We start from the raw sequence: 18,765 nt of genomic DNA, 5'->3' as shown, positions 1-18,765 counted from the left end.
ACTATTTGTTGTACAGCAGAATGGCTACTTTTAATCCTTGTTCCAATGCATTTTTTCTTCTGCTTGCCTCAGGAAGCTCTTTTGGATGTACCTTGCTATTTATTGTAACTTCTTTAACTAATTTTATAAATGAGATCTAATATTAATATTGCTGTTAAGTCCGATATCCCATATTTAGCAATATTGTTTACATCTTCGGCAGATACAAATTAATGCCAATCTATTGTGCATCACAAATTTTTGTTATAATTCTTATGCACAACTCCATTCCAGCCATGTTTTATTTCAATTTAGCAACAAAGTTGTTTTGTATGGTTAGTGAGATTGAAAACTATTTAAGCATTCAGAAATCTTGAAAACTTTCTACCCAGGGTTATATGATTATGCAGTGCCCGGTCATGCAGCACAACGTTTTATGACTTTGATGTTAGACACCCCCAACCAGATTGCTAGCTTTTTTAATAGCAAAAAGCTACCAATCCATCAATAAGCGTTCAGAAATTGAACAGTGACATTGTTTTTCTCACTCATCGTCCAACTGTGACGCAGGACTCTTATCCATATTGAGTTGCAAATACACTGGCCACTCAATATTTCTAATATTAGACTGTGGCAACACTGTGTTTTGGAAATATAGAGTTAACCTGAAACAAGACCTAATTGCCAAGACCGGAAGGACAATACGCATTTAATGACTGATAGGATGAGCATTTAAAAGACAAAGAGAACCCACGATATCTCTATTCACAAAGAATGGAACAAAAACCTGTAGTGATGGCCATGTTTGTGACAGGCCTCAGGCAGTACCACAGTAAGGACAGTTATAGTTCTGTGGTAGAAATCATGTCATTGACTTAAAATCACTTATGGAAGCTATTATCAATGAATATAGTTTTCCAAAAATAAAGAGATATAAATGGTCCAGAATATTTCAAACATTTTGGCTGGCTTAATGCTTAATATTTGACATTCCTTTTGCAAGTCATTGCCAATGTTTTTTGGGTAAACAGGCGAAGGATTGCTGTAGGTGTAACGGGACAAATTAGCTGGACAACTTTCATATACTTGATTGGTGTCATATAATTCCGATGTAGGTTCAGTGGCTACGACTGGAGAGCAATAAAGGTTCCTATCTGTGTACCCTAATTTTCTTTAACAGACAAAGGCAAACATCTGCCTCAATCTCAAGTCATTTGCTTTCCTTAAAAAAATGTGTTCCAGGATTACCCGGCATTTAGCTCCCACCTTCTTCCCGAGAGCTCTAATGTTGAAGCAATCATTCCCACCCACAGTATGATGCTGCCACCACAATGCTTCTCTTTGGGTATTAAGTGTAAAGGGTGATGCACAGTGTTAGATTTCCACCACACTTTGTGCTTTGCAGAACACATGCTTCCACATGTATACTGTCCTTAAAACTAACTGAAAATGTGACCTATGATGGCTTCTTAATTGGTTGAAAACTTTTTGGTTGTGGTATATTTGTTCTATTATCAGAAAATGAGTTGAACAATACACAACCTGCCTACTGTGTTTCTTGGTAATCATAATTCTTTTTGTTCATTACTGTTCTCTAGCAAATCTTTGAGGGTTTCACAGAATGACTGACTTTATAATGAGATTAACACTGTTCAGTTATTTGGGGATAACTGAAGGGAATTAGTTGTACTGGGTTTTGCTTAGGAGTATTTTGAAATTTTAAAAAGAAAACTGAAGTTATGGAGCATTTTTTGTGCTTTCAGTTATGCACTGCTTTGTGTTGGGACATCACATAGACTGCCTAAGACAAAAACAAATTTGTTGCAATCTGAGAAAATGGGGAAAAAGTCATGAAGCATCGTTTACAGCCAGCGACACATTTCTTACTTTAATACCTACTGGAAGTGTTTGGTAGTTTAGATGGACAGATGTAGCAAACATGAGCCCCAATAACCATTGGCATATTTTATAACTCTTGGGTCGTTCAAACACACAGTTGCTACAGTGTCAACCATTGTATCCTCATTACAAGGTGTTATTTGCTTCTCCCATAATGAGCTGCTGCCTGCCACTAATGGAGCAAATGTTATCAGCAGGTCTGGTAACACTTAAATTAAAAATCCATAATCTGCTCAAAGCATAGAAGGTAACACTTGACTTCTTATCCCAATTAATCATACCTCTGTTTATATAAAAATTCTGCCCTGAAAGCAGTTTAATTCACTGAGTAAATCAGCCACAGCTTCAGCATAATTAGTGTCACACTGAGACAGGATAAGTGAGGGGTTCACAAACACACAAAAACATAAAACCCCTTGGGGAATCAGGTATGCATTTTTTTTTTTGCGGTACTCTACAAAAAATACTTTTTCACACTAAAAATCTGAAAAGAGGTTTGTATTTGTATTTAGTCCCCTTTAATCTGATACCCTAAATAAAATATAGTGCTACCAATTGTTATCAGGAGTCACCTCAGAAGAACATTAATGACCAAAAATTCTCAAAAAGACAAAGGAAGACAGTGGAAAGGTCAGGGATTAAGCTGTGGAGGAACTTAAAGCAGGGTTAGGTTACAAAGACTAAAGCCCCATCTGCAGCCCATCAAAACATGGCTGTTCAGCTGTAGTGACAAGCCACACTGGAGTTAGAGAATCAACCAAGAGGTCTATGGTAAGTCTACAGGACTTCTAGAAATTCACAACTCTATTAGTGGTGCCCTTACAAACCAATTTTGTAGTTTTCCACATGCCATGTCAAGTAGGACAAGTTTTTGCCTTACCTACATACATTCTGCCATAGATAAAATGTATGTATGGCAGAAAACTGGACATAAACCTGAACCACCTTTGTAAAACAAGGAGGTAGCAGCACCATGCTGCTACCTATATCTGTTTCCTGTGATTAAAAAAAAGGGGAGGTAGTCAGAGTTGATGTGAAGACGAAGCTACATATAAGGCAGGAAAACCTACAGGAGGTAAACTTTCAGCTAGTTGAAGAACAGATAAAAATACATCCAGAACTACAAAGGAATGGTTTCTAAACATGTTCAGGTGTTTAAATGGCCCAGTCAGAGACAGTTTTTACCTTACAGCAATAACAAAACTAAATGAAATCAAAAACAACCATTAATCATCATGAATGATGTGTGTGTGTGAGTGTGGCTATTCTTATTTATTAGTTTTTTTATCAGTTATTTATGTATTTCTTACATTGTTTGTAAATTGTGAGACAGTTATTTTTAAGCTTATGCACTGACTGATGGCACTTTTTAAATTTTGTCGTTCTTGTGACAGTGACAATAAAGATCTATCTATCTATCTATCTATCTATCTATCTATCTATCTATCTATCTATCTATCTATCTATCTATCTATCTATCTATCTATCTATCTATCTATCTATCTATCTATCTATCTATCTATCTATCTATCTATCTATCTATCTATCTATCTATCTATCTATCTATCTATCTATCTATCTATCTATCTATCTATCTATCTATCTATCTATCTATCTATCTATCTATCTACCTATTTATCAAAGTCTAGGCCTAAAGATATTTGGGAGTCTGAGACAAGACTTTAAAACTGATGTTCACGGATGTGTCTCCAGATGTATAAATCTGGTTCTATAAAGTATCGATTCACTTTGCACTATAAATATTCACTGTACAATATTCCTTTCATTTCACTTCCAAGACCTAATTTTTATTAATCCTTTACATAAATTCCTAACAAAACAATGGGAAAATATATTAAAAAGGATGTCGATACTTCTCCCAGTTATTGTATTCAAGAAAATGTATTTGAAAGTACAATCTCAGTGTATTTTTGTAATCATTTTAATGTTTTTTTCTGCTGTTCTTTAGCAGCACTTTCCCAGTCGCCACTACGCCAATGGTTAGCATGTCCTTATTATGTTTTAACGTAAGCAATGTGATCCAAAAGCAGCGTTTGCAAAATTTAAGCACTGCTGAGTTTAAATAATCAAGCGTCGCAGAATGTCTGAAATCAGCTGTTTTAAAAGGAACTCAGGGAAAAAAAATGGTATCACCAGGACAGCAGGGTTTTATCGGTCAAAGCTTCAACCATAGTCGCCTTAGATCACGCTTCTGTCTGACCCTAATATCCTCTGCCACTCATGCAGGCCTCTGGGCCCCAGTCCCAAACAAACAAACCTAACCGTCCAGAAAATGCTGAATCTCTCAATCCTGCTGCCATTGGACACTGCGGTTTGCATTGGAAGCAGGTATTGAACATGTTTTTTTTTTTCCACTTTTTAGAGAATCCTTCATGTCTTCTGTTCATTCCTAAAATACATGTTCCAATATTCCTTCTAGGCATGAAGAATTTGCAATGTGCGTGGTTTCCGAATGTTATTCGCATAATGTCTCGAACTAATTTTTAAAAATAATTGCATCAACTCACATCACAATGTTCCACCACCAATCTGCATCTTTTTCTGTGACTGCAAACAAATCCAAGCTTGACTCTGAGTGGAAGTGACAACCTTCTTTATGCTGTGTATCACTCTCAGCAAAGGCACATTGAGTCACTCTCCAGATTCTTACATGTTGTGGCATTTTAGCATAAATTCGGTGCTAAGCACCTCAGTGAGCTTTCACTGTTTCTGTTTGGAATTTCCCCCTAGAAGACAAATATTTTTTTTAATTCTTTCTGCCATCAGGTAACGTTTTAACTGATTAAGCTGTTCCTTTTTGTGTAGTGATTTGAACTGAGTTTCAAACTGATTTTGAACATTTCTCAACCATCTTGATTTTAAATCAAAGTCTCTGTTTGGCAATTAGCTCAGTTCTAACAAGCCATTTGACAGCTGGAGGAAATCGCTTTATAGAATGTGTTTGAAGTCATGTTGTCTGACTGTGTGTTTCGCTCCTCTCTGGATCACAAAAGAAGTTATTTGACTACTATGAAGCACTCATTTTATCCAAACTGTCGTAGACACATGAAAAAGTACAAAACATTTAACTTCAAGCATGAGGTTAAATGGCTCTCTGTGTTTGTTTTTGTTTGGGGTTTTTTTTTGTTTTGATTTGTTTGAAAGAGGACCGATCTGTGCTGTTTAATTTATGAAGTGTGGTTCCCACTCCTTCTTCATTTGATAGTGGGACTGATCTGTGCTGTTTTCTCAGTTATTGCTTCAATTTCCAAGTAATAAGCATTTAATATTGGACATGCCTTCATTTATTTAAAAAAATAAAATAAAGAGGAAAGCATCTGGATTGCTTTCAAATGCTCTATTAGATGTTTTTTTTTTTCAGTATCTTCTTTGGCATCTTCTATGTTTTCATCAGCCTGAAGTGAGCATAGCATTAATGCAAATAATTATGAAACTAATTATTAAGCCTTAATAATGAATAATGTGCATCTCATTAGTGTGTTCACCATCCACACCCATTTCTCCAGTAAAATAAATTTACCAAACACTAAACAGTTTATATAGAAAGAAGCAACCTGTTTAAATCACTGACAAAACAACATATGCAAAAGGTACAAAAAACCCTCTATGTTAATAAAAACTGCCTCTGCCAATCAAGTACTGAAAAGGCCTTTTGCAGACAGACACTTGGCAAGGAAACATTAAAGAAACATGAAAGATTAAGTTCTTCACTGATGCCAAGACTCCCACCGCATTAAAAGTATGGCTCTAGAAGGCATCTCTAAAGAGTAAGAGGCTTATAGTGTGACTTTCTTCAGAGGAATTTTTTTCTATTTCCAACAGCTTTCTAAAAGAGCTGTAAACATGCAAAATTAACACTACATATTACTTGAGTGTAATATTTGGTGGTGGCAGCATCGTTCAGTGGGGATCCATTCCCTCAGCAGTGACAGGGACGGTGCTCAGAATTGGTAGGAAGATGGATGGAAGGCCATCTTATGGGGAAAATAATGGAGACTGAAGGACAGTGACCCTAAATAGCTACAGCTAAACTGGGCTACTTTAAATTAAAGCAGCATGCTTCAGTCCAGACCTAAATACAACTCATAATTTCTGGTAAAACTTAAAAAAATGTATGTTCAAAATCCATAAATTTTCACTCGACTTGAATTATGTTGCAAATTATATTGAACAAAATGGTCAGTCTCTTGATGGACAAAGCTAGCTAGTTTGAATATAGTCAAAAAGACATGTAGCTGCAATTGCATGGAAAGATGTACACACTGATTCAGGGGGCTTAGATACTGGATTTTTAAAACCAAGCTATATTTTCGTTTCACTATGATATTTTTTGTTTTAACTGAGACAATGAAAGTTTTAGAGAAAAACAATACTCCAATACTTAAACCGTCTCCTTTTGTTTTGGTAGCATTTTACTTGCTCTGAGTTTGCGTCAGATGCGATGCCGAAAGGTTTGGATGCTCCTCGTGAGCACTGAGGGTGAGCATTTAGCAGCTGAACTACATTGAAAGGTCAAAACAAATGCGCTGTGCAGTACAGGCAGTGTGACGTGCAGCTGTGAGGCGGAGACCTCAGCTGGGGAGGGGGACACATTAGGTCTTCATAACGCAACAGCTGCTCTTGTTGCTCCTGTGTTGTTTTACGGGAACTGTGTGTATGTGCCATCTCATCCATCTGGCTTCTTTCTTTTCAAAATTTTCGCCCTTCTGGGCAAAACACTAAATGTCTTGAGATATAATCCAAGCATGCTTTGGGGAGGGAGAATTCCTGGACACAGGCAGCACCCCTTATTTGCAAATATTGTGCCTCCTGTAGACACACACAAGCTCTCACATTCCTGTTTCTCTCCCCTCCACTTTCATCTCCCACCAACATCGCCGACCCCCCTCCCTTTCCTTTAGCTCAGGCTCTCTCTGTGCCTCCCTCCAAAGCTGTTGTTACGGTGCGGCTCCCGCACATCATTCCACTGCGATGGAAATTAAATGAAGGTGGCTTAGCACAGCTAACAGAGACATGCTTTGAAGGATGTAACCGGGGGAAGCTGCGCTGCCAGATCCTTTTCCCTGGGATGTGGATTTGTGCTGCTGAGGCGAGGACACAGCAATCACTCAGCCATGCAGAGGCTCAGAGAAAACGACTAATCTCTACACCTGACTTCTGGAAGCCTTACTTTTATTTTTCTTCCCATTTGCGTTATTTACTGGCGAAAAACAACGCATTACAATGGTGCCGGAGTGAAGTTAATTTTGCATGTGTAGGTTGATTGCAGTCTGCAGCACACATGGATGTGTTCAGCTTTGTCAAGATGCCAAAGCTTTCAGGGTGAGTTCGGCTGTCATGTATACTAAGCGGACTGTAAATGTGCGTTTACTGGAAATTGTGTTCATGCGTTTCAGAGGTGCTGCTGCAAAGAGGCACACAGGATTCACATGTTGAGCCGCTGCCTTGGAAATGCTGAGTTAATAATCTTTTGAGGTCGCAAGTTGTGCAGTCATGTATGATGGAGAATGAATGAGAAAGCGAGGTGGATGGCAGTGGGGGCGGATGCTAAAAGCTAGGATGATTCATTTGTTCTAAACTGTATGCATCCAAGTTCATAAATTTCTCATGCAGCAAATAATTACTGTTTTTCTGCATAAGTGCTCAGGATTCCTATTTTCCATGCTACTTAATTTACTTTAAAAAAATCAAATTTCCAAAGTTTTTAGTCCCCTCTCAGCTCAGTTTTAAATTATGAACAAAGATGGATGGATGGATTGAAATTTTAGATAATGGAATAGGAAATAAAATCTGGAAATATAATTAGCTTCCCATATTCTATATTATTTTTCCATTCAGATTCAGATCTGGGAAAGACTCAAACCTAATTCCATACTTTTGCTGACTTTTTCAGATTGTGTGGGAACCCTGATGCTTCCAGGGCCATAAAAACATTGAAGTATTAGAGGAAAAATGAACTGAGGTTGTTTCAAATAGTTAAATGCTTAAGTCAATGTCCCATGGGAAATGATCATTAAGTAAATGGAGATGCAATTCATTATGCTTGCCCTTACATTTAATAACTCAGCATGATCAGATTTAGTTCATCAGATGTATTTAATACATAACAAGTGGCTTAAAAAATAACACTTATTTTTTGCAAATAGCTACAGAGGATCATAAATAAAGAAGGAAAACACATTTTACACTAATTTCTTCTTAAATATATTTCATTTAGTATATCTGGTGTGTGAGAAAAGTGGAAAAGACAAATGAATAGGGTTTGGAGGAATAGGTGTTTTCATTGTGAGGAGTGACAACTCACTTTGTGAGCCCATGGGTCTGCCATTGGATATTAATACTGCCTGGGGATTAGCCTCCTTCAAAAACATCACAGACCACTGATGGAGAGAACAGCTGATCATTAATACAAGATGCTGAATGTGACACAGGAATTTTATGACACAGAAATGGCCATTTGGAACACAATCTCACATATGAGTCATCAACACAATGCTCTTGCTTTTTTGAGGGCAATAATAAGTAAATAAGAACAATATCATTGCTCTTTTTGTACAATTTGTGCCAATCACTACAGAAATGGAAATATACTATGAGAAGATAGCATTGTTGTTGGTGTCCCTCCATGACGGCGTGCATTATGTGGCTCCCAGTGGAGCACCAACGTCACTACTTCCTGTCACAGTTAATAATGCCATGCACTATTGTCTCTGATCAAGAGTTAGCTCTGCTACATTTACACATTTTATGTTTTGTTTTTCACATTCTGAGCTGCCAGCAAGATTTTAACACACGATAGCTCGCTATGTTAAGTGTGGAAAGCCACTTCATGTATAAAGAGCTATTAGCCATGAAGCCTTCCCCCTACGTTTAACTCCCCCCAGACATCCAGCTTTTCAAAAACAAGCATACAATTTTCAGCATTTCTCACATTGTGGTGAAATCCTGACAGCATTTCCGTGGTGCCGATTCTTGCATCAAAATTCAAGGCAAGTTTATTTGTGTAGCACATTTCAGAGACAAGGCAGTTCAAGGTGCTTTATAACTTGGGTCTACCACTAAGAAGCTTCACTCTTTTGATATGTTCTGTGGGTGTTTGGAATGGTTCGGCAGCAACAGCAGCACGGACGCGGTAATGAGCATCAGCCTCACAAATCTATGCAGATATTGTCAATTATCTTTCAATTACAAGGATTGCTGAACTCTGATGGACTAATCAAATGAAAAAAAATAATCTTTATTGTTCCACAGGGAGAAATTCATGGAGAATTAGTCAATAATAGCTTCTTCCTCATTCATAAAGCAGATAAAAGAAAAAAAAAATTGTCTGAATTTCTTTATCTTTCCTGCAGAAACTTATCACCAGTAGACTTTTATTTTTATTAGCTACTCCTGGACCCGCTTTTGCCAGCTGCTGCTCAGGCAACCAGCTGGGAGTGAGTAAGCATGAAATACGTTGTACTGTGAAACGGAGGCTGTGCAGTAGCACCTTTAACTGAGCACAGCTTAACAGCATGGATAGCAACAGGAATAGATTGTGCAGTCCCAAGTCAGAGACGAGGCTGCTGTTGATAAATCTTCTTTAGTTCCCAAGTTTTTGATTGATCAGTTATTGCATCACCATTTTTGTCAGAAAAACTGTTATTGCATGTCCTTTGGAATAACATTTTCATGGATTGGCATGCCCCAAACAACATAGATGAAGATATTCACCTTAAAGTAGCACTTCCACAATGATGAAAATAAAGAAAATGATGCCCTGTTTATTCTGTCTGTTCAAAATGTCAGACGTGATGAGTCCGAAAGGGATACAAATAAACTCCTGCCTCAGCATATTTCCCAGAAAATTATAAAAATATTTTATTTATTAACTGTGTCCATTATTTATAAGTTTGTCTGGATAATAATGGAGTAATTTAGATATTAACAATATCCACACAAAATTAAATGTTTTCTATTTCTATATAGCTCCTCCTCTGATCTGAAGGCCCCAACCAAATCTCTGTCTCACAAAGCATCGCTGGCTAGCTCCTCACCCACTCAACTCCTCTAGACTAGCAGCAGCAATTAGCAAACATCTGCCATACAAACTACTTCTCAGTCCAAAGCTCCAAAGAACGATTGTAAACGGCATAATGAGAAGCAATGCTGTGACGACATGCTAAAGGCGATGTGTTGGAAAGAGCAGGAGCTTCTTAAAGAGACAAAGGTGTCATATATATATATATATATATATATATATATATATATATATATATATATATATACAGCATTTTATAACAGCTGAAGTTAACATAGTTACTTGTGTGTGCTATAAAATGACACAATGTCCCCTTAAAGTAAATAATATCACCTTTTTTAAACACAGAAATCTTAATTGGAAGAAAATAATTTATACTGTGTCACTTTCTGTTGGAGCTACTTATTTGCTTCCCTCCAAGCTCTGTTTCTTAAGTAACATCTATTATTTGATCCATTGTCCAACATGTTTTGACAGCATACTTTCAACATAGAAAATCATTGGTGTGGACGGAAATTGATTAGCGTCCATGCTCATCAGAGCACAACAAAAAACAAAAAGATCTTTCATATATATATAGCCGATAAAATCACAAGCTTTTAGGGACGAAAGGCTCAAAAATGGCTGTGGGTCAGAAACAGGAGCCAACTGGCAGGGGAATGAGGTCGCAAGTATTAATTTTGCTCTGTCCTTTGGAGCTTTTAACATAAAAGCTAGAGTACAACACAAAAAGGTGCAGGCGAATCCATATCAGCTGTTACAGGAAACATTTACTGCTGTGTTTGGTTAATGTTTTACTTGGAGAGCAGAAAAGACCCACACTTTAAGCAAGGAAATTAGGGAAATTTTACAACTTAAAATTTTGTGCTTTGCGAAGGTAGATGAAAGCATCTACTTTTGCAAAGCACTAAACTAAGACATTATACCAAGATTTTGGGGCTCCACTGTGGGATAATTGGTAGCTCTGTTGCCTAACAGCGATGGGGTCCTTCTGCATGCAGCTTGCATTTTCTTGTCATGCATGCATGGGTTCTCTCCAGGTACTCCGGTTTATTCCTAGAGTCAAAAACCCAACAACTGTTAGGGTAATTGGATTCTGTTAGTTGCCCTTACGACTTAGTGCTTCTGCGTATGTTTGTTCTGTGTGTCTTTGTGGTGAGCTGTGATGGACTGCCAACCTGTCCATAGCGTACCATGCCGCTCGCCAAAATGATTGCTGGTGATAGGCATCAGCCACCCCGCGACCCTGCAAACACAAGCAGGTATAGGCAATTGATGGCAGGTTATTAGTAAGCTTTCAGAAGATAGTCAACCACAAAATAATGTATAATTGTATAACTATTGTGTAATTGTGAAGTGAAAAAAGGTTGCATGGTTTTCAAATATTTTACAACTAACTATGAAAGCATTTACTACTTCTAAATAAAATCTACCAACCAACCGGCTTTAGGAAGCCACCTTATTAGTAAATAGTCTTATTCATGCACATAAATATATATGTCACCTTTGATGAAGAGTGGCAAGAAAAAAGTAATTACTAAGAGAAACAGTTCTATTTGCAATTTACAGCGAAAAACAACAGTACGTAAGAACAAACAAAATAAACTAAGAACATGTGAGATATACTTGTGAGATTTCTATTTGTGTATTTTTCATTGGAAACCATGTTCCATTTCCATTCTACTTCCCAAAAATGCCCATATTGTTGTGACAGTCACAAAAAATTCAATTAAAATGACATAAAGTCAGAAAATGTGACCCATATGTTCATCGTTTTATTAACAACAGCACTTATTAAGAAATGGATGTTTCATTACTCGGCTGAATAGACTTGTGAGTTGGTGCTATCATACAGGGCAAAGAAAGCCACGGTTGCATCCCACATTTGAACAGTAACTCCTTTATACAATGATAGGTTTTGGATGTTTGTCAGGTAAGCTGGAACCAGCAGGAGACTGATTCCCTCGCTCAGTGTAGTGAATCGTAGCAGGTGGGCTGCTTCCCAGATTCCCAGATTTCCACCATAGAGCAGATTAACTTGTTATATATGTTATATATATATATATATATATATATATATATATATATATATATATATATATATATATATATATATATATATATATATATATATATATATATATATATATATATATATATATATATATATATATATGAGTGAGTGAGAGTCAGTGAATGACAGCGAGAGAGAAGGAAATAGAGAAAGAGAGATGTGTTCAGGGTAGTGTGGTTGCCCATAGCAACAATGTCTGAGCTTTATCAAAGACTAACTCAGCAATGTAAGATTCTGTTGGAATATTAGGGAAGATAGACATCCTAATTTTAAAGTGAATGTTTGTGTGCAGAAGACATGCATAGTAATAATCTATAAGGCAAAACAATGCTAGCTCCATTTCTTATGATTGTATTGATGTGTTCTTGTTACATAATTCCTATCATAAGGATTGTGTTGCATGTCAGCAGGGAACAGCCTTGTCTTCCACTTGGCTCCAGTGAATAATAAAAAAAAAACCAAACAGACAAAATGGCACGCTTACTCAGACAAGGCATATAAACAGCAGGAAAAAACTGAGTTGTCTACTGTAGCTACAGCATCATGCTTGACTTCTCTAGCAGTCATAGCATTCGCAGTAACATTTCAATAGCAGGATGTAAATAACAGATTTGACTGTTTTTCTTCCATGCTGCTATATTGGCCAAAGGCTTAAAGCCATGTTGGTGGTTGGTGAAGTCAAGCAGAGGGCAGATGCGCTCTGAAACAAAAGACTGTGTCTTATGTGCCTTCAAGATGAGAAGCAGAAGGAGAAATCTTTTAATCAAAAATGTTCCTCTACGTCTACATCCCTGCTCTGCACATCGTCTCAATTTCTTCCCATGAGATGCTCATTTCTGTCTCACTACAGATTTTATATTCAGACAGAATCCCATTAGCAGCCTGTCTCTGCATACATGTCTGCCTATTGCAACACCACTGGCAAAAAAAAAAAAAAAAAAACTCACGCTCTCTTCAATGTGTTTCACAAGGCATTGTAAGTCATATTTGCAACATTTCCTATTACACAAGAGAGCAAAACATATCTTTATTCTTCAGTCTGCTTAAAAGATATTTCCTGGGCTTGCAATAGAGTGACACATCTTACTCACACCATTAGGTGATTGAAGACATTCATATTTAATGACTCATTGTGTCTACTACTATTTACAAAAAAAACTACCAGTGAAACTGTGCGAGTTCTACTGTCAGAGGTTTACTTGGATGAACGGCATTTTCATTTTTGATTTTTATTATTAACCACTAATGGTAAATAGTCAAATATGAATATTAGAGCACACCATGACTCTTCTGTTGCATGAAGTCAGGTAGCAACAGATGACAGGTGACGAAAATAATCAAAGAGCAATGAGCATGCACTGTGTATTATCTTACATTCTTGCACTTTATTTATATGATAATTAAATAAACATATACATTTAATACATTAGAATAATAATAACTACTGCAGTGTACGCGGCTCATTACAAAAACAAAGAACGGGCCTCAGTGAGACTCCAGTCCTATGTTCATAGTAAAGAGCAGTTCAGAAGAATCGGCTCGTTTGTGAATGTCACATCAATAAATTGAAGACTTTGGTCACAGCGTTGTCGCACACATGTGCAACACGTCAGTCATCACCTCCTAAGTTGCTTTATTGCTTGGATTTAAATCGATATGTTTTGCATCCAGTGGAAACAAGGTCGTTGACAAATAAGCTGGACAATTTGCTCACAATTTATTGATATTTCCACAGTTTTGGTCTTGAAATAAAATCCCGAGTTCTCAATGTCCAAACCGAGACAAGACCGAGATCAAATACAGTCGAATCCGAGACGAGACCGGTCTTGAGTACTACAACACTATAAATTATGTGTTTTTAATGGAGCTGAGGTTGGGATCATTCATTATGATTACATTTTACTGTACTTATTAATTGGTGGTGAAGTTGAACAATGTTGAGGCAGTCTTTACTTTCAGTAGCTCAAACCTTTTCTCATCTGACATCAAAACCTTTTTTCAAAAAGGATTAGGCTAGTCCATGTGGATGGGATCCAGCATAAACCATAGATGAAGGAGATTGTTTTATAAAATAACATTTTCTTGAGCCTCAGTCAATGTTATTTTGAAACTCAGTGAGAACAGTGACATTGGAGTTCCAGCATATCCCAGGTTTTCCAATTACAATTTTTCTTTTTTCTTTAAAGCAAGAGCTTGCATCAGATGTATGAAGATGCTTAAGCTGCCAACAGAACAATGATCCAAATTCACAAGAAAACTGCTTATAGAATAGGGAAAAGCGACTGAAATTAAGCTTTCAGAATGACCCTTACCTCATTCCGATGGAAAATCAATAAAAAATATCTTAAAACATTTATTGCAAGATTTTCTGTGAGGAAATTGTCTTGAATATCTAAAATTGCTCAAATATTATAGCAAAAGCGTATTGACGCTACAAAATACGAGTGGTCAAGGTGCAACTTCCTAAAGACATTGATCCAAATAGTGGGGATAAAAATATGTATTTGAATTATATGCATAATTTCAAACCTCTGTGGATTGTAAAAAATGTGTATCCAATTAACATTATGATCTCAATTTCTGTTTCTAAACTTATTGAAGTTGGATGTTTTATGACTATTTCGTCCCAGAAAAAGTAAAGAAAAGAAAAATCAATGGATTTAAATGTTTTTAAATTCCCAAACATAGCAAGACCTTCACACACATGATGACTGAATGTTAACTTCTTTATTTTGAGAGACTGAAAGACTGAGACTGAGAGACTTCCTGAAACATGAGTTCAATAAAATGTAATTAGCTGCATGGGATGAGTATTTTTATCTTTCAGATATGATGGTCATGCAAACTAATGTTGCGTTTATTGTGGCTTTCTTGACCTCAGGCTATTCCCTTGTCCTTCCCAAGTGCATGCCGGGAAACTTAAGAGGGAATTCATGGTTTGGTCCCCCTGGCGATCAGCACATAAACATCACTTGCAGCCACGTGCAGATGGGAGTCACTGACGCGAAGCACTTGTCAAAGGAAATAATGCTCTGAATACCTCATGAAAGAACAGCTTTATTGCATTCTCCGTGGGTTTACGGTAGACATTTGTTGCCGGAACAGGGTTTCATATTGCCAGCCCTTGTGGAGATTGTCGGTGTGAATTATTCAAACTAACTTGAGTGTCTGTGTTGGAATGTTGCTCCTCCAAGCAGTCGCCTTTTCCATAATGTATTATCACTCCCTTCATGATTAGGATATGCAACCTTTATGGTTGTTATGTGACAAGCATGTGTTGAAAAACAAGGAGGTTTAAACTGAACTTCTTTGATTAAGGAAGCATAATGGTATTGGGGATGCAGTCTTTCTGTGTGAAAGTCTGAGAAGTAATTTCCCTTTTTTTTCAAACACTTTGACATAAGTTATTTTTTCTTAAGATATTAAAATGAATGAATACATGTAAAAAAAAATCATATTTAGTTTTGAATATTAAAAATCTGCTTTCTGCTCTGTTTGCAAAGAAATTATATTGCTGTATTTAATCTTTTTTTTCAAACAAGGAGGTTGATTTTTTTTTCCTATTGGCCTTAATATTTTTAAATATGGTTGTTTGGCTATTACAGCTAATTACCAAGTAGGATCTGAAAATATTTTAAGTCATAAAGCCATCAAGCATTTTTAAGTTCCCCACTGACCTACATTTAGCTCCCCTTTTACTTCTAATTGTCGTGCAATGACTCTTGGGTAACCTGTTCATGAATTGTGTAGCATGGCTTGCCTACTTAGAGCTTGATTACTTAGTCCGATGTGACTGTGCAGGTATTATTTATTAATGCCTGATGAAGATCAGTTTCACTGTCCGCCAGTGGGTGAACCCTCTGAGCCCCTTGGTTAGTATGGACTGCTGCGACTGAGTGGCATGATGGGCCTCCCATATGCAGACAAAATAAATCAAAGATCATTGTGTCTTTGACTGCAGTGTCATTACAGTCATTGGGGCCCAGAGAGACAGAAAACTGATTTTCTGGGACACATTTTTTTCGGATTAGAAACATATCCTGAAGAGGCGTCATTTGAAATTGTAAGTATACTTTATTGTGTTGTAGACCTTGGGATAAATGTCAAACATAACCCTGCGAGGATGTTGTCTTACATTCTGCAACTTGGACATTTTAATCATTATGAGGACATGCTGGAACTTTTTATTTTAATCTGGAGGAGTTTGCATGGTTGTTTTTGCAGTTCTGAGACTTATGACAGAAATGGTCATAGAGCTAATAGTGTCTGACATCCTGATTTGAGCAGTTCTAAATATACAGCATTGGAACCTGTATCCAATTAATGTACTGTGGGTCAAATAAATCCATATCAACATACCAACACCACTGATTTGGGAAAGAAATCAGATTGCTTGGACTGTAGAGGACTCTGACAGTAGAACACAGATGGGCATTAACATCCCTCACAACGAAATTGGGAATTGACTCTGAAACTTGGACTTGAGTTGCATTTACGTTGCACAAAGAGTTCAGAGTTCAGTTCAATTTAGTTTACCTATATAATTAATCACAAATATGTAATCTCAAGACAATGTAATAACAAAGTAAATTCAATCATAAATACATTCCAACTGATCCTACTTATCAAAGAGTGTAGTCAAGTTAATTTTATTACGTTATTATATATATATATATATATATATATATATATATATATATATATATATATATATATATATATATATATATATATATATATATATATATTAGGTTCTTTCTAAGGAAATACAGCAGATTTAATCAAATTTTTGACTTGCAGCATTTACTCCTTGTGGTCAAGCATGCAGCAACAGTGGACAATCACTTCCATTGTGTAATCACTACTGAACAGGCATGCAGCAATAGTGGAGAGGAAAAACTACTGTTTATCAAGACGTAACCTTCAGCATAACCAAAACCTGGCTCAGTGTGATCGGCCATCTGTCATGACTGATTGGAGGCTTGAGAATACAGAGCATACACACAAGAAAGAAACATAAGCATTGATCAAGTTGTACTTCGCGTGTTAGAGGAAAAAAAGAAGTTAATGGCCATAGTAGCTCCTTTAGTGGCTTCATCTGGGAGGGAAGCACAACTTAGCAGATTAGCTCTGAGCAGGTTTTATAGTACATAGGATAAACGAAAGGACATACAGTTGCTGCAAAAACTCAGCCAATATCTTTGTATAGGATAGACACAGGGTTAAACACTGAAAGACAGGGCCAAGGGCATCATAGAGGGAGAATGTAAAGTTGTTGGCAGTAGTAGCTCAGCCAATGTCCCCCTTCAGGAAGCTGTCACAGCTAAACAAAGTGCCAGATCAGAGATAGTTTCTACATCAAGTAAAAAACAACAGAGATAATATAAAGCTAAAAGTTGGAATATCAGCAAATAATGCAAAATTGGAGAGAAGAAAAACAGCAAAGCAAGGAGAAGTGGGCAGTGTGTTCTCCAGTAGCCTAAGCCTACGTAGTAGTTTAACTACAGAGATTGCTAATGATAACCTAAGCTACTCTAACTATAGGCTTTATCAAAATGAACGTTTTTATCCTAGTATTTTAAGTAGACAGGGTGTCTGCCTCACAGGCAAAAACTGTCAGTGAGTCTCACAAGAGAGGCGCCTGATAACTAAAATATCTGCCTCCGATTTTACCTTTAGAAACTGTATGAACAAACCAGTAAACTTGCAGCAAAAAAAAAGAAAAAAAAAGAAAAAAAGAAATTGATCTAGCCTTTTAATTTTCAACAAAACTCCTTCTGGAGTGTTTTGGATGAGTTAAAGCATCTGTTTTAACTGCATTTAGTGGACTTCCTGATAGTAAAGTACAACAATGGATATGCTAGGAAAACAGAGCATATTCACTATATGGACATTTTTTCCTTTTAATGAATAAACCATGATTCTAATCTACACAACATATCTTAAGTGTTTCTTTTCTTTTTTTTGCAATAGTCAAGGGTATTTAAGAGTTGTATAATTTTATAGCCATGCCGTTTTACTGAATATATCTTTGAATATTATGGAAAACGATCATAATCTCGCATAATACACCAGGAATTCTTATTGATGTCACATAAAGTTGCAATACAAACATAAACTACAGTGAGACACACTCTCATGTAAATATACAAGACAGCTGTGCACAATTCATTAGCACTGGTACTGTAACTGGGGGAAACATTTTGGAGGGAAAGAAAAAAGGGGCTTTGAATAATAAATGTGAAGAGCCCTGTTACATGGCAGACAAGCCTTTGAAGTGACATAACTTTCTGCCACCACTTTCCAGCATCACCAGTGTGCAGACACAAAGGGAGTGATAAAAGGAAAAAGGGAAGGGGTGCATGCAAAAAAAAAAAGAGAGACACGACTGTGTTCCAACCCATCCCACTTTTCTGGAGAGCCTCTACTTAATTCAAAGAAATGACTCTGCATATCTTGGGTTCGTCAACAAAATCAGACAGTGATGTGATAGTATTTGAGTTGCTACAATAATAGTTTCCTTGTTTTCCGAGAAAGGTTATCAGATCAGTTTAAGACTGAGTCACAAAAAAAAAAACTGATTAAGAAGAAGATTCATATGTGCTTTATGTTTTAAAGACTGCGCTGAGATCCACAGATAAAGCCGATTCCATGCCTCTGATGCATAGGACTGAGGCATGACAACTCTGCCTGGATCGAGCTTATGTAATTAATTTGATTTGTATTCAGTCACTGAACTGCGCCCATGGAGCATTGTTTGTCACATTGGACT

General features: G+C 36.8%; 1 protein-coding gene across 1 annotated transcript in view; it reads left to right on the top strand.

Moving 5' to 3' along the window:
• Positions 1-6,849: 6,849 nt before the first annotated feature.
• The window catches only part of frmpd4 (FERM and PDZ domain containing 4), a 37,768-nt gene continuing 25,852 nt past the window's right edge, over positions 6,850-18,765 (top strand). Inside the window, exon 1 of the mRNA XM_044132009.1 lies at positions 6,850-7,221. Within this exon, the coding sequence (XP_043987944.1) occupies positions 7,181-7,221 (41 nt within the window). The 5' untranslated portion in view covers positions 6,850-7,180. The remainder of the gene's footprint in view (positions 7,222-18,765) is intronic.

Source organism: Gambusia affinis, linkage group LG11, assembly GCF_019740435.1.
Source record: "Gambusia affinis linkage group LG11, SWU_Gaff_1.0, whole genome shotgun sequence".
Classification (NCBI taxonomy): Eukaryota; Metazoa; Chordata; class Actinopteri; order Cyprinodontiformes; family Poeciliidae; genus Gambusia; species Gambusia affinis.
The sequence above is the reverse complement of the archived record's forward strand: the minus strand, read 5'-3'. Positions and strand labels throughout refer to the sequence as shown.